The 23,902-nt window shown below is 39.2% G+C and overlaps 2 protein-coding genes across 2 annotated transcripts in view; one reads left to right on the top strand and one right to left on the bottom strand.

The window, feature by feature from the left end:
- Gp210 (nucleoporin 210) lies at window positions 1-20,986 on the top strand. The gene is made up of 20 exons (XM_028185363.2): window positions 1-260; window positions 331-481; window positions 708-828; window positions 1,391-1,478; window positions 1,684-1,914; window positions 2,666-4,583; window positions 4,658-4,900; window positions 5,270-5,416; window positions 5,794-5,904; window positions 6,286-6,475; window positions 7,127-7,227; window positions 7,626-7,910; window positions 8,305-8,483; window positions 9,678-9,817; window positions 11,036-11,217; window positions 12,473-12,665; window positions 13,403-13,539; window positions 14,881-14,995; window positions 15,937-16,152; window positions 17,428-20,986. Exons 1-20 carry the CDS (start codon window positions 100-102, stop codon window positions 17,646-17,648), a joined length of 5,130 nt encoding a protein of 1,709 aa, XP_028041164.2. The 5' UTR covers window positions 1-99; the 3' UTR covers window positions 17,649-20,986.
- The window catches only part of OSCP1 (Organic solute carrier partner 1), a 4,449-nt gene continuing 160 nt past the window's right edge, over window positions 19,614-23,902 (bottom strand). The window contains exon 2 of the mRNA XM_028185355.2: window positions 19,614-23,854. Coding sequence (XP_028041156.2) covers window positions 23,046-23,854 — 809 coding nt within the window. The 3' untranslated portion in view covers window positions 19,614-23,045. The remainder of the gene's footprint in view (window positions 23,855-23,902) is intronic.

The raw sequence follows: 23,902 nt of genomic DNA on the forward strand, positions 1-23,902 counted from the left end.
AAATGTTGCTTTCTTCTAGAGGAGGTTATTTAAACTATTCGTTATAAAATAATACGAAAAAGATATTATATTAGGAATTTCGTTTGCGTGACTACAACCATGTATTCACGAAAACATTATTTTACGGTATTCATTTTGTACTTATGCTTAAAAACATGTGATAGTGCCAAAATAAACACGCCGAGGGTGCTTCTTCCATGGTTTGAAGATTTCCACGTGAATTTTACTTTCGAAATTATTGAAGGGGGTTGTTATACATGGTACGTTACATACTAAATCTACTGTAATAACTATAAGTTGTGAATATTGTAAAACATTTTGTGTTTTTAGGAGTTTATCGAGGGATGACATCATTGACTTAGAACCCTTGTATGAAAATTCATGGGAGCATTGTTCACGGTCGGCGCGCGTATCAGTCTCCAAGACATGTATTTCCCCAGGCACGGTAATAATTCTAGCCGAAGAAGTCAATTCCGGAGAGGTTTGTGTTAATTTTTTAAAATGGCGGGATTTTTTATGAAGTTCGCAAAATAATATTTTATGTTGTAACGGAAAATATAAACATCAAGTTTTGAGATATTCCTGCAGTCTTAAACGTTAACCAATTATTAAATTATGAATTTTTTGAGAACTCACTTTTAGAATCTACAGTAAAGTCAAGAGTAAAGTATACACTAAAAGTAAAGCGATAAAAATTTATATTTCAGATTCTTCGAGGTGATGTGGACGTCGATGAAGTAAAGTCTTTGGAAGTAATGTGCACAACATGGAAGCTTTTCTTAGAAGAAGCTCCTGAGGCATTTCAAGTTGTTGCTTATGATGATCAAGGTATGCTAATGGAAATTCTTTAATCAATAATATTCATATCTGACACTTGTTTTAAAACATAACAATGGTACTATGACATTGTGTATTTATGTCTTACTGAGTCAGAGAAACTGTAAATTCATTTATATTCTGAAGGAGCCTGTTGAGAAAGCATAAAATCATTCCATAATGGTTCATTTATTGAATCTTGTTATCTATGACTACTTAAAAGCAAATATGAATTGTAACATGTTGGCTTGGTTACACATATTAAAAGAAGTTTTAGATGATTAGAATTCTGCCTACAAAACATATTCTTTATATGAACACAAAAAGGAAGCTTAAGTTTATGTCTGAATTTCAAATTTTCATCAAGTTATATCCTATGTCTCCACAATCCAAAATGAATACACCCGGTAGAGGCCACCGTGGGCATCAATTCATTTACAATCACTTAGTAAGTAAGGTACCCTTACTTGCTAACCCAAAGATAGAAATTTTATTATAATTGGAGAATAACAAGAATTGTTTCCTCACATCTGTTACTGTTTTGCAAACATAATATAAATTTTTGTTCATTCAGGAAACAAATTTTCAACACTAGATGGCCTCACATTTACTTGGACAGTTGAAAATCTTGGCAATAGTGCTGGTGAAGATCCTTTAGTTATGTAAGTATATATCACATTTCATGTTTAGTTAAATATGTATATACAAAAAGTCAATAATTATGTTTAATCCATTAATATGTAGAAAAAAAAGACCATGCATATCAAAGTGTTTCTTAATTTAGGCTGATTCTTGTTTCGTAAATGTATATGACTCATCATATTTGTTAACATATCATTTTTACTATACAATTGATATTTGTTTTAGGTTAGTTTGGTGGCGTGATACAGATTATGAAGCTCCTCCCACTGTCTTAGAGCTTGAAGCTCAAGGCAAACGCTCTTATTCAGTGCTACTGTATGGACAGGCTATGGGTGATTGTCGTGTGACCGTATGTCTCAAAAATATTTGTTCTGATTTCACCTTGCAAGTGGTTGCCAGTGTCGTTTTGATGCCTGCAACTGCAGTTATTGCTCCAGGAGATACACTGAAATATAGGTAAGCTATTGTTATGCAGTATAAAATATTTATTCACAGTTCTTTAAAATAGGTCAGTCGTGATATGAGTGAACAAAAATGATTCCTGCCTCTGTCTTACATTGTATAACTTTTTTGAGGATAATTATGAATAAAAAATCTTGTTGAGAATCTAGAGCTGAACATAGCAAACAATGGTGTTCGCATTATTGTTTAAATTAATTTAGTAGTAAGAAAATATATTATTATATCTATACTTAATATTATAAAGCTGAAGAGTTTGTTTGTTTGAACGCGCTAATCTCAGGAACTACTGGTCCGATTTGAAAAGTTCTTTCAGTGTCAGATAGCTCATTTATTGAGGAAGGTCAAAGATTTTGGTACCTTAAATTACCTTAATATTCTATAATTCAAAAATATTTTCACTTTCTACATAAATGAAGAGACGGGTAAAATTTAGCATTATGCCAAAGTAACTATTCCTCGCAAACGAAATCGCGAGCAAAAACTAGTTTGTAATATTTGTAACTAATTGCCAAATTAAATTAGTTAATTTACACAAGGTTTTTTAATAAATTGATTAGGAATTGAGTGATTAAATTCAAATAGCTCATATTTGCTAAATTTTGTTTGCCTAGAATAATGATGTCTAATGGACGTTTTTGCTTGTTATGTAAGCTAATCACCTAATTTTAGGATGTAAATTAGAGCCACATCCTTGTATTTCATGCAATATGAGTAATACAAATGAAAATTGTTTTTTGCTGTGCAGAGTTGTACGAGCACGTGCAGGTCGCCTCACTGTACAAGACATATCTGAAACATTATACTACATGAAAGTTCCAGAGACTGGTATTGCTTTATTGGAAGACAGTACAAGTTTGGTCCGAGGCATGGACATAGGAACAACAAATATATTTCTTATGTCAGGGGTCACAGAAGTCGCGTCTGCAACACTTTCTGTAGCTGAACCACACAGTATCAGGGTCACAATTAGACCTCCTGAACTAATTATACGCGGAGAAGCATTTATTGTACACAGTCTGGTGCTCGATTCTACAGGCCACCCGCTTACTGCTGGTGATGAAATCCTGATTAGGTTGTCAGTTGAAGGAGATGCAAATGTTGATTTGTTCCGGTCTACAGAAAATGGTACCATTACAGATGCGGTTGCCCTCAATGCTGGCTCTTTCACAGTCACAGCAAGATTACATTCAATTGCCGGTAAAACTGTAAACACGAAGGTGGAAGGTCAGGCATCAGCAGTTGCTGTAGAACCACTTGAGATAGTCCCACCTGAAACGTTCATAGCGTGGACGGACACGATTCAGGAATTAACACTTCAACACCGTGGGGGTGGTGATGAAACAGTCGTATGGTCCGAGAAAGATAACGACGGTGGCGGCATTTCTCTTGCATCAACGGGAATAGCAACGATTCGTGGATTGGGAGATGTCGATGTACAAGTGCAATTAAAGAAGTACCCTCACGTACGTGCCACGGGACGTGTGTGGTCAGCTCCAGCGGAGTTATTGCAAGTGTCGAGCTCTGGGCACGCACGCGTCGGCAGGCCTCACCATTTGCACGTAGCTCTCACCGCGACGCATCCTACCACAGGCGAACTATACAATTTCGACATTTGTAACTGTGCATCGTTTGCGGTTTCGCTACTCGAAGGCCCCGAACCTCACAATGTAACTTCTGCACCTTGGGTCCAGCCCGTCGAAGGAGCCTGTTGTGTGTTAGAGTGTATATTTATATCCCGGGGCGTGGCCACAGTGCGCGTGGCGCGAGGTCGCACCGGCGACACCACGCGGGTGGCAGTCCGAGCCGCGCCGACCTTACTCTGGCCCAAGAACGCCGCAGCGCTCGTCGGAGCCACTTTACCCGTTCTAGCAGAGGGAGAGTCGCTAGAACCAGTATCAAATGAGCCCCGAATCGCGGAGCTATCTTCAAGAAGCGGTCCGTCGCCACACAGGTACCCTCAAGTGCAGTTGTTTTCTTTCAAGTGTCATAGGAAAGGTGATGCGCGTGTGGAGTTGATTTCGCAATCGGATGATGAACGCGAATCGGTGCGTATAGATACAGCGTGCGCTCCGCACGTGTCGCGGGTGCGCCTGGAACTGCCCGACGTGCACGCCAACTGTACCGGAGGCCCGAGACTGTGGTTGCGTCCCGGCCACGAACTGTCCATCAGAGTTACGTTATTGGACGCTATTGGACGGGAACTTTTGGACGAGCGAGGACCTAGAGTCACGTGGGAAATCGAGCCTCACCATTCAGGCATACAGTATAGAGCCACGGATAGATTGTTTATCGAAACGCATCCGGAATACGCTCCCGTCCCCGTTCCGTATAAGTATTATCAGTTGGTGATCGCAGACGAACAGGCCGTGGGCTGGAGTGGAGTCCTCAAAGCAAACATTCCGGAAGCTGTTGCTAGTATTCAGGCCAAAGTTGTTGCACCGTTGAAGCTGGATTTGGTTCAGATAAACCTTGCCTGGGAGGGTGAAATCATAAATAACATAGCGACAGTATCCGGTGGTAGTGGTCGTTACACCGTTGAAACAGCCAAAGGGGTTGTAGCCAGCGTGGACAATGGAAAGCTTTCTACTGTAGTACCGGGCCCTGGGTCTTACGAGCTTGTTGTCACCGATCTTTGTGTCCACGGAGAAAAACAAATAGTCGAGGTACGTACTGCCCTATTTAATTGCCTTTATTTGTTAAAAGTAAATATAAAATTATAAATCAGATAATTTGACAGGTTAATATTGAAGAGATTTTAAGCGTCGAGGTGTCGACAGCCCGTGCGGTTTGTGTGGGAGGGTGCGTGCCGATAACGACATTAGTTAAAGGGGTGTCGCACAGGTATATATCGAGCAGTCGCAATCCGGACTACAGGACCGTAGGAAATGTGGCCGTCACAAATGGAACTCTCTGTGGAGTGAAAGAGGGAACCGGGAGGGTCAGAGCTTCTTTGGGTGGAGTTTGGAGTTCAGAAGTTGAGGTGAGTGTAATATTGGGAATTAGGTATATTACTATTATACTATTGCTATTATTATATATATTGGTACTATTGAATAGTTTCTAGGACCTCTGGTTTATTTATTATTATCAATTTTATTTCAAGTTAATATTTTATCTTTTAACATTAATGGGTATACTATTAATATACTATATGGGTATATTATTAATGGGCTTACAGCAACCAAACTACTATATGGTTCTTCTTTTTTCTTCTGTCAGCTGTATAATCATACAGTTATATACAAATAATTTAATAATAATAAATAAGTTGCATCAAAACAACAGTCTCGCAGACTACTATCACATAAAATCTTCATATTGTCGACTAATAATACATTTTTGTTCATAGGTGACCGTATTCCCTCCCCTAGAGATCGTACCTCCGAGGGCTCGGCTGCCGCCCGGCGCGCGGTTGCAGCTGCAACACAGAGGCGGACCTCCTCCGCATCTGGCGTCACTAAACTACATCGGACTCGCACCGCACGGTCCTGCCGAAGTATGTTACGCTCAGAATACACATCTGCACGTATAAAATTACATAATAACACACATGTGAAATTGAAAATTTTTATTTACAAGAAAAAAAATATTGAACCTATAGAATTCGAAATCCAGGCTTAAACTGAAGCTAAAAAAATGAATAGCGACTGCATTGTGCTTTAAATAAATACATTTTCTTAGTAGAATTGAATATTTAAATACAAAAAAATACCCCCATATTTAATTAATTATAACCTGGGAGAATATTTGGCATAGTTTTAGAACAACTGTCATTGAATTTAATGTATAGCGAAGCTGTTCTAAAACTTACATTAGCTTAATAATTCATATGAGTAGTCAGTGTTAGGTCTTGAGTAGTTTCTTAAATTTCAGGTGTCTTCGACCGGGTCGGTTCAGGGTCTGTCGACCGGCACGGCGCGCATCAAGTTGGTGGCCACTGATATTGCTGACGTTGAAATGGCCAGTGCTGAATCTGAGGTTGAGGTAATATGGACCAACAAAATAAAATAACAGTATCTGATTTTACGAAATAAAAAAAAAAATACAGTATACATAAGTACGTGTTTCCTTTGAAAATATTTTTATTTTTTTATTGCTTAGATGGGTGGACGAGCTCATAGCCTACCTGGTGTTAAGTGGTCACTGGAGCCCATAGACATCTACAACGTAAATGCGCCACCCTTCTTGAGATATAACTTCTTAGGTCTCAAGAATAGTTACAACGGCTGCCCCACCCTTCAAACCGAAACGCATTACTGCTTCACGGCAGAAATAAGCAGGATGGTGGAATCTACCCGAGCGGGCTCACAAGAGGTCCTACCACCAGTAATGTTCAGATTGTAACAATCCATTAATGTCTTACAGGTCATTCCGATAACCGGTCTTCGTGTACGAGCGGCTACTCAAACTCTTCTCGTGGGATCTCCATCTCCGCTGTGGGTGGAGGCTGCGGGACTCGGGGCGTCGTCGCTGGCCGCGCTGCATCCCGCGCCCAGACTCACCTGGACCATAAGGGATGGGACTTCGGCTAGGCTCTACACAACACATGCTGACGGTAATATAGTATATTAGTGTTTCATTACATATTAAACGGCTATTGGAGTTTATGGACTGACGTCCATATTGAAACATAAACAAAAACTAATGAAAGACGTATTCAACAAATGTTCATAGTTATTCAAGCCGTCGTGGCCTAAAGGATAAGACGTCCGGTGCATTCGTGTTGAGCGATGCGCCGGTGTTCGAATCTCAGGCGGGTACCAATTTTTCTAATGACATACGTACTCAACAAATGTTCACGATTGACTTCCACGGTGAAGGAATAACATCGTGTAATAAAAATCAAACCCGAAAAATTCTAATTTGCGTAATTATTGGTGGTAGGACCTCTTGTAACTCCGCACGGGTAGGTACCACCACCCTGCCTGTTTCTGCCGTGAAGCAGTAATGCGTTTCGGTTTGAAGGGTGGGGCAGCAGTCGTAACTATACTGAGACCTTAGAAATCATATATCAAAGGTGGGTGGCGCATTTACTTTGTAGATGCCTATAGGCTCCAGTGACCACTTAACATCAGGTGGGCTGTGAGCTCGTCCACCCATCTAAGTAAAAAAAAGATCAAAGTTTCAATCTTCATGGAATCTTTCAACTGCCTATTGTGATTTGGGTTAATAATATTTGGGTTGACAATGTTTGATCAATTTGCAGATTTATTGGAAAGGTCAGTTGCTGATGGTCTGTCAGTGCGAGTGGTGCCCCTGAAGCCCGGAGTCATAACTATTGACGTTCGTGTACGAAATATGGGACAGGTGCGTGGAAATTGTTTATCGAACATAAAAAATAATATAACGCTGTTCTGTTAGATGCCAACACGGCAGTAAATAAATAATTAAAATTCGTGCAAGACAGAGAGCGCATTAGTTTTGATATTGACCCCAACGAGTTCACGTGTTGCGGGAATTAGAGAGAGATTTTAAAGCAGAAATTGCCTAGTTTGATTTTTTTTTATTAACGACCCTATTGTCAATTGGTACTAGACAGAAAGAAAAAATTGGCAGACAAACAGAATAGCATTCCTCTTAAAATTTTTGTTTTTTAAACACATCAGCGAACTGTCCCTGCCTAATCATTACATTTGGCTGCACACTATCGAGGTGCTCTTTAGATGGACATGAATTAAATACGTTTGTTTTTGTATCCGAGACAGGCTGTCGAAACTCGCACGTGGGACAGCACGATCGAGATCCTAGCCGTATCCGACATTCGGACTTCGGTGGATGGGCTGCCGAAGCCGCTGCGGTCCGGCGAGCGCCTCGCCCTGGCCCCCGGGTCGGTTCTGCGACTCAAGTCGTTGCCCAGGAGCAGTTGGTCGGCTCTCAGCGAGGGCTCGTTCGAAGTCAACCCTAACGGCGAACTCAGGGCCTTGAAACCGGGACACGGTGTTATAGTGGCCCAACACAAGGACGACAGAAATAATATCTATAGGGAGACGGTGAATATTTTTTTACCTTTGGAATGTTTTCATTATACATAATTTCCATTCTAAGCTAAACGGGAGCGTTGAAGCAAAGTTTATTGATCGAAATTCCAAATTATTCAAATTAATATACATTTTAATTTTTTATTTATTGAATAGATGGGTGGACGACATCTACAATGCCGTCACCGACCATGAGATATGAGTTCTAAGGTCTCAGTATAGTTACAACGGCTGCCCCACCCTTCAAATCGAAACGCATTACTGCTTCACGGCAGAAATAGGCAGGGTGGTGGTACCTACCCGTGCGGACTCACAAGAGGTCCTACCACCAGTAAAAACGTATTTATTCGTATGAATGAGGCCACTCCAAATCGATTACTGTAGTAAAAAAAGAAATGTTTTACAGGTTCTCCACGTCGAAGTATCAACACCTCACTACTGCACGGCGGAACCGTCAGGGGAGCACGACGAGACCACCGTGAGACTGGTGATGAGGAGCTCTATAGGCCGCGAGCTACTGGCGCCCGACGCTAACGTCACGGTTCTCTCGTCACTGGTCGCACACTCGAGGCGCGCCGTCCACAAGTACGTATTCTGCAACTGGTGTGATTAGTTTTTTTTTTTCTTTCCTACCTAAGCTGATAGACTTGAGAGGCTATATCAGAGTCGCCTTAACTAGTAGGTGAGCTCACGGGGCTCAAACCTGACGACGTTGCTAACACGAACCCTAGCAAAAGCCGTGCTTCGCAGAATCTACCACCGGATCGGAAACGCGACCCACTGAGAAGATCCGGCGAGAAACTCAGTGGGCTGTGTCTGAGGGTTATGTGATTAGTGCGAGTTTTAAAAATTCTCGATCGCGTAAAAGTTAATTCATATTTGTATGGAACTGGAACAGCGCCTCTAGCGGCAAACGTAGGAACGTTCGAACGAAGCGAATTTTAAAAATTCTCGATCGCGTAAAAGTTAATTCATATTTGTATGGAACTGGAACAGCGCCTCTAGCGGCAAACGTAGGAACGTTCGAACGAAGCGAATTTAAAAAATTCTCGATCGCGTAAAAGTTAATTCATATTTGTATGGAATTTCAACAGCGCCTCTAGCGGCAAACGTAGGAACGTGTGAACAGTGCGAGTTTTTAAATTCTCGATTGCGTAAAAGTAAATTCAAATTTGTATGGAGTTGGAACAGCGCCTCTAGCGGCAAACGTAGGAACGCTGTTCCAACTCCATAAAACTTTAACTTTTACGCGGTCAAGAAGTTAAAAAACTGGTATGAAACACTGAGACAGCTCTCAGTGTCAAGTGGCTAGCTACCGAATCCGTATGAGTCCGTCGACTCTAGAACGTGAATGCTATTGTCGACCTTGAAATTTACGGTCGGAAAATAGAGTTTTATGTTTAAATTTGCGTAATTACTGGTCGTTTGTGGGCTCGCACGGGTAGACGTGACCATCCTGTCCGTTTCAGCCGCCTGACACTCGGTCCTATTTGGAGGGTGGGACAGCCGCCATGCAATTGAAACTCGGCATTACCGTCTCAAGGTGGGGACGGCAGTCACGTTCTGATGATGCCTATGGGCTCCAGTAACCAATTAAAGTAAATCTGACTTTAAATCTTAAATTTACACAGAAAATACTGTCTGAATGCTCATGAATGGCTGTCTACTTGTTATTAATAAGGTATGCTATTAACGTCAGTGGGGTTTCGTTGGTCACTGCTTGTCTTTTTTTCCTGATTTTCTTTTATTACCCACAATGTTGTTATGATTTTGTTTTAGTGCTCTTGGAAATGAAATAATCATAGCCAATTTGAACTCGGCGGGCGCTTTCGTGAGTTTCGCGGGTACAGCTGGAGGCGTGACCGTCAGAGACGATGTATGGGTCACCGGCTCCGATTCAAAGACTGACAGGATAGTAGGTGAGTGAAAAAAAATGAAAAAAAAAAAACTGGACAGGGAACTAAACTCACCTGTCATGAGTTAAAAATTTCGGTAAATCTTTTTTTTTTTTTTTTATTGCCCTTGTAGGCAGACGAGCATACGGCCCACCTGATGGTGAGTGGTTACCGTCGCCCATGGACTTCAGCAATGCCAGGGGCAGAGCCAAGCCGCTGCCTACCGCTTGATGCTCTCCACAAGCCTCGTTTGAAGAAAGACATGTCATAGCGCTCGGGAAACACCGTGTAGGGGAGCTCATTCCATAGCCGGATGGTACGTGGCAAAAAAGACCTCTGGAAACGCACAGTGGATGACCGCAGTGGCTCCAGGTAGTATGGATGAACTCTACTCCGGTGGCGGGCGGTGCGATGGTAAAAACGAGATGCCGGTATCATCTCGAACAATTCCTCAGAGCACTCCCAAATCTATGGTTAATTTCATCATTCTTAGTTCTTACTCGTAAGCATTTCGATTCCTTCATGGCAGAAACAGGATCGATGATTGTGCGCTTTAAATATGATGACATTAAAAGCTACGAGGTGTAGCTGACATGCAAAACTTGATTCGCGCCGACGACATTTACAAAATAGGTTCCATATATAGAAGTTCGGAATGACAAATATCTGCCTTGTCGTTACAGTGGTTTTCCCAATGACAACATTCTTGCATTATAAGCGGGTGACCTGGCTCATAGCAACGAATCCTATACATAAATTCGAGAATACATCTGATCTCGAGCTCACAGCCCACTTGGTGTTAAGGGGTTACTGGAGCCCTTAAAATCAACGACGTAAATGCGTCACATACCTTGAGATATAAGTTCTAAGGTCTCAGTATAGTTAAACGGCTGCCCCACCCTTCAAACCGAAACGCATTACTGCTTCACGGCAGAAATAGGCAGGGTGGTGGTACCTACCCGCGCGGACTCATAAGAGGTCCACCAGTACTTACGCAAATTATAATTTTACGGGTTTGATTTTATATACGATGGCATTGCTTCATCGTGGAAGTAAATCGTGAACATTTGTTGAGTACCTACGTATTTCATTAGAAAAATTGGTACCCGCCTGAGATTCGAACACCGGTGCATCGCTCAACACGAATGCACCGGACGTCTTATCCTTTAGGCCACGACGACTTCAATAACTATGGTAAGCTTAGGTCACCTTTGCGATGACGGCCTCATATGTGTGTGTCAGCGGCGGGAGGGTGGGGCGTGTGCCTGGAGGGCGTGGGGTGGCGCGTGCCGAGCGGCGTGCGGACCGCGGCGGGCGCGGGCGCCACGCTGGCCCTCCTCACCGATGACGTCACCGCGCACCACGTGCTGCGGCTGGACCGACCCGCCATCGCCTGCACGCTTCAACAGATACCCGTCGAAAAGGTAAACGCGGACCCTCTGACACGCTTTTTATTTTTTTTCCAACCTAAGCTAATGGTCTTGAGAGACCATATCAGCGTCACTGGTCGAGTAGGTGAGCTCACGGAGCTCAAACTTGACGTTGTTGCTAACACGAACCCTAGCAAGAGCCGTGGTTCGCAGAATCTACCACCAGATCGGAAACGCGACCCACTGAGAAGATCCAGCGAGAAACTCAGTGTTTGTTTAGTCGATGATGGGAACGATGACCGGGGTTTATTATACTTGAGCGTTTACAAACGCGCGAACCGAGGCATAAAACATTACGTCAAAGGGATGTGAATACAATGCCGCGCAACTCAATATCGATAAAGGTATGCCGCTCGGGTTCAGGTAGTCAGATGACTGATGGTCGTTGATGCCTAGAACATGTAAATTATAGGTTACAACCATGCCAACATACAATACAATACAACCATGCAACCAACCTTCGGCTCGGGTGATAACAATTCGCGGGCGTGAATGTCCTACTTTTCAACCTTGGTGCGTAATTTAGATTTTATGTAATTATATTGATTTAATTTTAAACACACAACAATAGAAGCAAGCTTTTTTTATTTATTTTTTATTGCTGAGATGGGTGGACGAGCTCACAGCCCACCTGGTGTTGAGTGGTTACTGGAGCCCATAGACATCCACAACGTAAATGCGCCACCCACCTTGAGATATGAGTTCTAAGGTCTCAAGTATAGTTACAGTTAAGCTGTGAGCAAGAGATCCGAGCGCGAACGAGAGGTCTGATAAAAATGATTCATGACTCAGTTTGCACGTTTGTAACGGGCCAAACTATAGTTCGATCTATGTAACGTTATCTTTTAAAGTAATTGTCAAATTACTAACTTCAAGTCGCCTGATGATCTTGAAAATTTGTACACGTATCTAGGACCGATGGCTTTACAATAATTTATTGCTCTAGGTGGCGGGCGACTCGACTTCACGATCAACCCTGCAATAAAGTGACCGTCCTGTATATTCTGCATATATAAAATGATAATTCATTAAAGAAATTACTTTAACTAGTGGTCGCCCAGTAGTCGAAATTCGACTATAATTAATTGAAATTATAAATGCATTATCTTAAAAAATATTAGCATTGTGCACTTCTTCTCTATATTCTCTATAAGTGTGGAAAATTTCATACTCCTCCGTCCGCGTAATTTTCGTAAACTGGGATACAAAGTTTTTGCTTCACGTATTCATATATAGACATATCATACAGATCGAGTTCAAGCAAGGCGAATGGGCGTCTTCACTAGTCCCGTTGTCCATCGAAGCGTCCGGACTAACGTCGGGTCCGTTGCTGTGCACGGAGGAGCAGCGCTACGCATTGGAAGGCGTACAAATACAACTACCCTACACTTGCAGAACTAAGCCGCCGCATACAGCGGAGCCCGTGCTCGACATGATCAATGGTGAGATCCACTAAAATTAAAATTGTAATTGTACCATGCAGTTTGTCTCGACAATTGCAAGCGTCGCGACTGGTGATGGCAGTGCGTGGGGCCATAATCGACTACTCCTTCGCCTACGAAGCAATCGTGTACCTTCAATAGTAAATAGCTGGGAACAAATCACGCACGGTCATCTGGCCCCAAATTAGGATTCCCTGTGTTACGGGTATCAGATACTTTCATACATACTTACATACGTTTAGATATATACAAATATAGATAATAAACACACATACAAACAGCAAACAAACCTGTCTATCACAAGAATGTTTGCTCGATGTCGGAATCGAACCCACGACCCTCGGCGCAAGGCACTGCACCCCGAGTTAGTCTAATGAAATAAGGTAGATGACTAGTTTCGTGTTTATTAAAACCAATACTCTTAGAGCGTATTAAAACAAAATATTATACATTACTAATTGAAGTTGTAATTTAAAAATATTAAAACATAGTTCTAGGATTAAAAACATATAAATGACATATAACTTGAAATAATCCCGCCGACATAAATTTTAAACGAGTCCTTTTAAAAAAAAAACAGATTTTCAAATTTCGAATTAAGAATTTATTTTCAAATTTCGAATTAAGAATTTATTTTCAACATGTCCTTTAACTGACGTTTGATGAATGACGCAGTTGCAAACGTTGTTATACATAACGTATTGTGTACTTAACTAGTGACACTTTTACAATTTCAGGACAAATGGGTTGTAAGATTGTACCCGCGAGCGTCATCACGGAGGCCTCGGATGTCGAGCTGTGCGCGGAGTGGGGCGCCTACCGAACCTGCACCAAAACGTATTTGCTGCCATTGATTCACACATCTGCTTCTAAGGTGATTATTCAATGCTAATTTGATATAGTAATAGTGAAACTCCACTGTGACTGGTTTTTGTAGGAAAATTAAGAATTAATGACCATGTTAGGAATAGTCATCATCATCATCATCATCATTCTTTCCTATTACCCTCTGCTGGGGTGTAGGGCTCGAATCAAATTTAGGAATTTTTAGTTAGGAATAGTGGCAGTAAAAATGTGGAAATTATGGTAAAACAAGAAAGCAAAAATCTTACCTCAGAGAAAATTTCATTGGGCAAAGCAAATGTGCCATTATGCTGATCATAGATAGAAAAGTACTAGAATCTTTACCTCGGACCGGACGTACAAAGGTACCATAAGAGATGGAAATACACGAAAGTGACATATACTCCGCATTGGGTGGCTTATGATTGTTCGACATACAAATATTCACCACAATCAATGAACAGTTCAATTAATGTTGTCGTTGTTGTAGTCCTAGGGTACCCCGCTGGTACATAGGGACCTCACAAGTTGTCTCCACTTGCCAAGTTCACGTAATGCAGCCACAAAAATCTTAATTCAGCGTTGTTCATTCAAACATTACCTTTCATATTATGTTGATGATTTTCTAAATCTTATCAGAAAAATCACGGGCAAGTTCAGCTTGTGGACGAAAATTTATCGATGGATAATCAATCTCCAGGGGTCAGTCATCATGCCGAAATGTGATTATTACCATTCTAAGTATACTGAGCCCTTTACTTTGAGTTCTAACTATACTGAGACCTTAGAACTCATATCTCAAGGTGGGTGACTGCGCTTACGTTGTAGATGTTTATTGGCTCCAGTAACCATTTAACACCAGGTGGGCTGTGAGCTTTTTTTTTTTTTTTATTGCTAGATGATTGGACGAGCTCACAGCCCACCTGGTGTTAAGTGGTTACTGGAGCCCATAGACATTTACGACGTAAATGCGCCACCCACCTTGAGATATAAGTTCTAAGGTCTCAAGTATAGTTACAACGGCTGCCCCACCCTTCAAATCGAAACGCATTACTGCTTCACGGCAGAAATAGGCAGTGTGGTGGTACCCACCCGCGCGGACTCACAAGAGGTCCTACCACCAGTAATTACGCAAATTATAATTTTGCGGGTTTCATTTTTATTACACGATGTTATTCCTTCACCGTGGAAGTCAATCGTGAACATTTGTTGAGTACGTATTTCATTAGAAAAATTGGTACCCGCCTGAGATTCGAACACCGGCGCATCGCTCAACACGAATACATCGGACGTTTTATCCGTTAGGCCACGACGATTTCAAACTTGTCCACCCAGCAATAAATAAATAAAAGTTGTACATTGTAATGTCAAGGTGTCACTGCTGCATCCCCCCGCCGTGTTCACCGTGGAAGGACACCCTTTGGCTTTGAAACTAGTAAAGGTCACTCCTTCGCCTGGCCTTATAGTTGATACGGCGCACAAAGATGGTGAGTATTTTTTATTCGTAAAAACGACTGTAATCCGATTATGCTTGGCTATGGCTCAAGTTAAATGTATTAAAAAAACCTAAGTGTACCTAGGCGCCCTCTGTCGTATTTTAATAGTACTATGAGATAAACCTGCACCAAGCTTCGTCACAATCTAATTTTTTAGAAACACATGGTTCAAATTCCATAAATTAGGTAACTATTTTTTTCTGTACCTTATTTCAGTTTTTTTTAAAACCGTAACATTTTTTTAGTACGAATTACTTATAATCTATGTTAGTACCTTAAAAATCTAACACATAACTATCAGACATATATCATTACATTTTTTTTCCATTCCAAGTGCGTGCTGCAAAAGTTATTAGTGGGAAAAACTCTTTACAAATTTTCCACCACGGCGGTGCGCTGGTTCAATATTTTTGAAGGAAGTTTTGCGGGGGCGAGTATCGCTAAAGATGCACAAAAGAGGGGAAGGCCGAGGCTAGGCTATGAGGAGTAGACGTACCTGCCAACCCGTCGCTAGCTTCTTTCAGGCTGCAGAATTCGACGTCACTGCTGAACGACGCGTAATGGCGGCGACTTGACACGGCACTCTTCTAAATTATTGTCCATAAAACTTGTATACCACTCGCGCAACGACGAATATGGTCGTCAGTAAGAGTTCGTATAATAGAAAATTAATATGAGTCCATGAAAATATTTATGTGAAAAAATAAGCGGCGTGTGCGTTGGCGATAGTCTTCTTTTTTTTACTTTTGCTTCTTATGTTTCTTTTTTATAAGTGGCCATGCGAGAGGTTTTATGTCTACTCTCATTAAAAAAGAACCAGCTATTAATCAGCAGTCCCTCGATCTTGCTCGATATGACATGATATGAACTATAACCAACACTTTTTATTTCTAACAATTTATTTTAATTGAATGTCTATTCTGTTTATGAAGGTGAAATCACAGTGACCGTCTCTAACGAAGCGTCGACATGCGGCACGGGCTGGGTGGAGGTGAAGTCGAGGCTGACCGCGCAGGAGTTGCGGGTCGAGGTGGAGAGGGAGTGTGACGTGTCGTGCGGGACGTTGCTGGGGGCTCTGTTCTCTCTGCTGCGGCCCTACCTGTCGACCCTCTTCACCGTGGCGGCCGTCGCGGCGGCCTACATGTTCAGTACGTATTACTTGGGACATAAGGTTGATAATTGGCATTAATGATATCTTAGAAACGCAAACGATCATTCAGGGGAATTCTTTAATATAATATAATCTATGTATTAATACCCGAAGAGAAAACTTTGTACCCCTTTTTACGAAAATTGTGCGGACGGAGTACATAGTATGCAATTTCCCACTCATATCTGAGTCGACTATTATCAAAGCCGGAAATGTGACTTTTGGACAATTATTGGTAAATCAGAAAAACGAATTATTGACTTTGTATTCCATTGGCAGTCACAAAACTCTTCTGAACGACATCTTAGATAAATAACAGGTTAAGTATTAACCTTTATTTAATGCAGGTTTTGAACCGTATTCTTTGAAGAAGACGATTATATTCAAATCAATCTGTATTGACATATCAATAACATTTTTTTGTCCAAATGCACAGATTGCCACCTTTGATAATAGACGACTCATCTATACTAATATTATAAAGAAGAGTTTGTTTGTTTTAACGCGCTAATCTCAGGAACTACTGGTCTGATTTGAAAAATTCTTTCAGTGTTAGGTAGCCCATTTATCAAGGAAGGCTTAATGCAAGTCGGTTAAGAAGCGTGATTTTGGTACCTTAAGTAACTCCTTATTATTCTATTATTCAAAAATATTTTTTGACTTCCTACGTAAATGAAGAGGCGGGTAAAATGTAGCTTTGTGCCAAAGTAACTATACCACGCGGACGAAGTCGCAGGCAAAAGTTATAGAGAATGCAGAATGCTATCTTTTTTTTAAATTATGCATAAAAAGTACATTAAATCAATAAAAAAACATTACACACACTACCATGTCTTTGACACAGACACGCATGCATACTATTTGTTTACTGTCAAACTTTTCTTATTGCTTATATATAGTCTGTGGTCAAATTGAGAATAGATTAAATATTGTTTGTCTCTATTAATATTTGTCTATAGTGTAGTCCTGGCGAAATCTGTGATTATAGAAGTATAATAGTCTTTGATAATAGAATCATAATAGCGTACAAACTTATATTAATTATAGTCGAATTTTTACTACCAGGAAACCACTAGTAAAATTAAATAGCCTCGTTAGTAGAGTTCATAGTGACTTTAACCTCATTGAACGCACTCGTCGATGTTCGTATACATATATATCCGACATACGTAATACGAAAGTCAAGACTTCGTCGCTTTCTTTCACGGATAAGAAAATAACATTCAATGATAAAGTTTCAAAGATACCTATTGTATGTTAATTATTTTTTCAGTACAATCGAAGCTGCAACACAAATCCCAGATACGAATGCCGACGGAGCCCGTTCAGACCGTGCTGCCACCGCTGAACGCGAGTCCGATGTCGCGTCGAACCCGCACCTGGTCGCGCAGTCCGTACGCCGCCAACGGTCCCGCGTCTCCCGTCTACGGGGACGCCAGCGTGTTGCCCGATAGCAGTTTCTCTCCCACGAGAAACCAATCCGGCTTCCTATAGCTGTTGTGTTTAAATAAGAAAAGTGAAAAGACACGGTGATAAATAAAAAATTTTAAACTTGGCAACATTCAAGTCAAAGTATTGCGGTGCGATCCCGCCGCCTGAGTGATATGTTAAAAAATAGATCCTATTACGTGCCTCTATATAAATTCATCAAAAATACAGTGGGGAAAGATAATAAACCAAATAAAAATACTTAAGACTTGGCCTAAAGGTTTAGAGATACCAGGCCATCAACACCAAAAAAAAAATTGCGGTGCGACACAGAGACGCGTGATTGGATCAAAAATTTAACAATCGAATTTGGGCCTAATCTGACCACAATAGATACGGCTCAATCGAAAGTTCGAGATGGAATGCTTAGCAGAATTGAATGTAAAACTGTAATTAAGTTTTAAGTGTGTTCAAATCTCATTGACTGATTGTTGACTTCATTGTGGTGCATCTCGTATCGTATTAAAAGTGTATTTATGAACACGGCAAGACAGTTTAGTTTTTTACGGTGCATCTTACATGTTGTGATAAAGGTGAAAGTATAATAAAGGTGCCTAGTCGAAGTTAAATCTAAGTGTGGGATTTGTTGTGTACAATAATGATGTAAGTGCTTTTTACGTATATTTAATTGTTTGTGTGACTTCATCAAAGTGGTGATTTGCGAATGAAAATTCATTAATGGTATTTTCATGTGTATGTGTTTCAATGAACTATAGTGTATGTCATAAAGTAAGTTTCATTTTTTGGTTGTGATGGAAAACTTGCATAATTAACAACAAAAAAACCTGTTTTTATTCTTTATTCAGCTGAACGAGGTTTGATGTTGATTAAAATTGAAGAGCATCATAATATTTTTAAATTCGGCATTACATTATTTCTATTATTTATTTCAATATGTTTTCTTTTGTTAATGGCTCAATTAAAACCATAATTTGTCATTTACATTTTCCCACTAAAATAATACTTTGTGTATAATAGAAGGTTACTGTTACGTGTAAATTAAGACCAGTTATAAGACCCGATTTACCACTACATTATATGTAAAGAAGAGAGCTTAAAATATTAAGGTTTTTCTTTGAATCCACTACTAGACATAGCAGAGTACCCCTTAATAAATAATACAATTGTAACTGTAATATAAACTATTTTTGTACAAATTGAAATGAAAAAATTAACAAAAGATATCAACGGTATTTTGTATGAAAGGTTCAAATTGAAAAGTTGAATTGATTTTTAGATCTTTAAGTAGATAGTTATAATTATGATCACAACGAATAGGGTATTTTACTGAAAAAAAAACTTACATGTTTTTAATGTTTTTATTTTTTCATCTCAAACAAATTTCTTATATGACATGTATTGAGGGAGCCAAGATAGGTGATCTTGTTGGAACTGTAGCCTGTAGGTTCATTGGTAAAGAATATATTATACACTGAGTGAAACGGTATATATGGTAGAAAGAGATGCAAGAGAATTGCAAGTAACAGGGATGACATGCGTTTCAGTTTGAAGGGTGGGGCAGCCGTTGTAACTATACTGAGACCTTAGAACTTATATCTCAAGGTGGGTGGCGCATTTACGTTGTAAATGTCTATGGGCTCCAGTAACCACTTAACACCAGGTGGGCTGTGAGCTCGTCCACCCATCTAAGCAATAAAAAAAAAAAACTAGGGTCGCCGATTTTGTACTTAGTATGTAATATTCTTAGGAAAGTGGACTATGTAATTTCAACAAATAAAAATATGGCAATAAGGTCCGTTTACACGTAAGCTTAAAAGGACGCAATTTGACAGAATTTTACTATTAAAGTATTTTTAATAAATGTTGACAGTTATTAATATAATCATTAATATTGATACAACAGTATTTACAGTTACATATTAATGATGGTAAGAAATTCAAAGTACTTAACTCCGCGTGTCTGGACAGAAAAGGGTGTATTAAAATACAGACTACGCTAATTTGAACTAATGATTCGAATTAGGATTGCACGAAAATACACGTTATTTTTTTTAAATTTACTTAAACATTTTGACACAGCGCGCAATGTAAATTAATTAAAAGTGAACTGACGCGAAATCTACGGTGTCGAAGGAACGGAAGTATGGAGGGTAAAAGCAAGGAGTATCGTCTCAGTGTATTAAAAAGTGTCCACTGAAAAGGAACCATATAAGTTGGCGTCATAGTAGCAAGTGAAAAACGCCGCTTTTCTTGAAATCTTTTCACTTGTTACGATTAGAATAGGATACTGAATTAAAAAGGAACGAGAAATACTTAAATAACAAGTTGATATTTTAAATACTGCATATTTTTTAATTGCACAAATCACGAAAAATTATAAGTTTTCAACCCCGCACACTGCTATATTCAATTATTCATACTATTTCTACTTCCTACACTAGCGCTATTTCGGTGAGTCTTCCAACAATAACTTGCTGTTTACAGGTGGACACTATTCAACTTGTCCACTATACAAGATACCTAGTCCTCCTTACTTTTAACCTCCTTAAACCGAAGGTACGGCTGTCGGTTGTCTTTGGATTTTTCTGCTGTTTTATCTGTACATAAATAGACACAGCACTGACATGTATACTTGAATTGTTCGCCAAATGATTTACTTTATTGGGGTTGAGTAGCTATAGACGAGTTATTTTAACGAGATCAATTAAATAATATATGGAAGCGGCTTTTTTCCACCTTTGCAAAAAAAAAAAAAAACGTTAAGAACAAAACAAAAGAGAAAGTGTTTATTACACAAAATAAATCTTAATGTTGTGGTTTCAAATAGCGGTCCATTTAGTTACGGGTTTATAATATGCTTAGAATTTATTGGGGCTTGCATGATAAGCACTTCACCACGGATGTATGATACGAGTTCGAGCATAATAAAAACCCTGGGCTAGTTATTCGCCAGTATCTTGATTTCGCTTCTTAAAAACTAGCACAATTTTTTTTCCATAACTGTTGGTTACTTCTGAGGGCTTATTCTGGCTTCACTTAGACTAGTGAGCCAAGCACATAAAAGTTGTAATTTTCAACGCATCTCATAATATTGCACCTTTAGAACTATAAACGCAAGCGAAGAAATGTGTGTTTTGGAAAATATCGAATCAATCACAATGTACAATCCATAATGGTCTTAAGGTGACGTCAATTAAAAAAAATGTTTTGTATTAAAAATAAAAAATAAAAGAACTGGCATTTAATTAGTAATTTCTGTAAAAAGCTATTTTAATATTGTTGTTGACTAAGGGCATAAAAAAGGAAACGTTATTGTGACTGATTAAATGTGTTTTTTGTTGTTGTGACATTGATTTTTGGAAATAAAAACATTTTATAAAATATATTTTTTCTTACTGTTGAAGAAATGAGAGTGGTATTTACATTTTTTGCTAAATCGATATCGCTTCCCCCGGTAATACTAAGGTTTATAGTTATGCTAGATATTCCTAATAAACCTATTCTTATCTTCTTTGTCTCCACTCCTAAAGTGTCCTCCTGGTGGATAAATCCCACTAGGTAAGGTAGGCACAGCGAAAAATAAATAAAAATCACACACTTTCCTAATTTGAATTTGGAATTATCTTCTTTAAAATTTAAACTTTAATGATACGAAAGCCAGCCAGATACAAATAGTATAGCCAAAGAGATTTGATTACAAGTTCATACATACTATAATGCGAAAAGACTTTTTCCCCAACCTATTATCAGTCTTCCACATGGAAGTATATCAATGCTTGCGCGGTTTAGATAGTACGTAAACAAAGAAATAAAACCACCTATATTCTCAGTAATAACCCGGCTTAATGCACTGATAGTTTAGAGAACAAAATGCCGCACATACGCTGGGGATCCTTAATAAAATTAAATAAACGTAATAGTGTCAATTTTGTTTGGGTATGTAGCCATGTAGAGGGAAATAAAAAGGTTGTCTGATTTAAAGGCCCTGAAATGGAAATTATGGGAGCTAAATAATATACCTGTATTATGAGGAGGGTGTACAATACACTAAGTGACTATTCAAACCTGAAATTGAGCAATACATCTGGATTAAAACACTAAAGAGTTTCTAAGTGAAACAAATACTTAGATATTTGCTTAGGGCCTTTCAAGGCCATTTCTCCACTTGGAAGACCGGTGTATTTTAGACAACGCCTATTTAAACTAAAATGCATACAAGCTCTTACCTTCAAACAAACAACAACATTATAAAACTCAGGCTAGGAGTGTTTGAAGCTGAAGTGTAGAAGGTAAAGGACAAAATATATCTAGGTTCGATAGGTACACCGAGACTACGAATACCTTAATAAAGATATTTGGTTATCCGACCAGACATCGAATTAGGGTACCATGGTTCAGCTGAAGGTGCCCATTCAACTAAACTGAGGAATTCATCAAATATAGAGTAATGAAATAACAATATAGAATAGAACAATACAGGTGCAAAGCTTAAAACTAAGTTTGATAGCGACTGAGAAGTTTGAGTTAAGAATCCTCCTAACCCATACATCAGCCCGCTCCCAACCCATACATCAACCCGCTAAGTTTCTCGCCGGATCTTCTCAGTGGGTCGCGATTCCGATCCGGTAGTAGATTAATTTGCGACGCAATTGCTCTTGAGTTGTTAGGTCTACTTCATAGGTGCTCGGGCGGTTGTTAGCAAATCCCACCCCTCCTGGCTGAGCCTTTGCACGCCCACCTGTCCTGGTGAAACTGGAAAGGCCCCCGGGCCACCAGTAATCTATCAACCATAAAAAAAAGTTAAGAATCATTTTTGTAATCAATGAAAAATTATGATTAGAACTGACACTATTAATGAGCGATTTTTATATGGATCCATTAGTCTAGGCAGGTATTTATTGTTAATAAATTCTACTCATTTAGCCAAATCTTCATATCTTATTAAATTAATGCATTTCTATATGAAAAGTAAATCGATTGAATAAGAAGATGAGAGAAAATAATGTTCTAGTAACTATCCATATTTAATTATAGGCTCGAAAACTATAAAAGGAACAATTTAACTAATATGACGATATACCGTACAGAAACAATTCACTAGCAAACGAGGCTGTGAATACTAATAGGGCTTACAGTCTTACAGATAACATTAAATATTAATGTCTACATACCTACGTGAGTCATCCCCCGTCATATCCACTATAAACTTATATTTATACCTACTTTAGTTTGTTTATTATATTAATTGAAATATTGTCGATGGTTGGTATTTTACCTTAAGCGGAACTATAATAGGGAAAATACCAACAATCGACAACTTTTTTTTTTTTTTTTAATGATCGTTAGTCTTACCAGATGAATGGGATTGTCTTATTTTAGGGGAAATAAAATTATTCCAAACATTGAGTTAACTACACACATCTACTATTACTATTCAATTCACTAGTTATCGAAGTCATCTAGCATTTGCAATAAATCCTCTTGAGTAGATTTCGGCATCTCTGGTGAAAATCTAAGATCCATGGTATTCGTTTTAACATTCGTACTTATGGATTCGAACAACATATTTCTTTCAATCTCCAAAGTTTGTTTTGTAGAAAAATCATTTCCAAATTCTATGGGTAATTGAATCTGGACTTTACTTTTTGACTTAATACTTTCAATACTCTCCAAAATACAATTGATTTCATTGGAGTCTGCAGAACAAGTTTCATAATCGTCTAAAGTTTTTTTCTTGGAATCGTATTTGTATATGTTTTCTCCTAAATTTTTTATTATGTTGGGATTTATAGATACTGGAAGGCAAAAGGTACCATCCTTTCTTTGCAAGCCGAGTCGTAGAAGAACTGATATTTTAGCATGATATTGATTAAACCAAAATATGACCGTATTACTAAGGCATTTGTAGTCTTCGTCGGATAGGTCCTGCGCTAAGATTCCAAATCTTTTAATAGCATTCTCGATTATATCTTTTGAGTAATTTCGTGGCATCAATGCAGCAACACTTCTCAAATGACGTCTGCTGATATCGAAAATATTTTGAATTGTTGCTGTGCTCAGCTGCCACTTAAAGATCATTGTCATTAAATCCCATAGTTTGCTCAATGAATATTCGTCCAGTCTCATTATAGACGTCGTCGAAATATCTTCAAGTAATTGCTTAATGACAGTCTGAGTTGCTACCGGTTGCGGTATAAATAATTCATCCAACAACTTCGGATGCAAGAGGACGGTGACTATATCAGTGAGTACTGAAAAAAATTAGAAAAAAAAAATTGTTTAAATTTCCAGTCAAAATT

The sequence above is a fragment of the Bombyx mandarina genome, chromosome 03 (assembly GCF_030267445.1).
Source record: "Bombyx mandarina strain Sakado chromosome 03, ASM3026744v2".
NCBI lineage: Eukaryota > Metazoa > Arthropoda > Insecta > Lepidoptera > Bombycidae > Bombyx > Bombyx mandarina.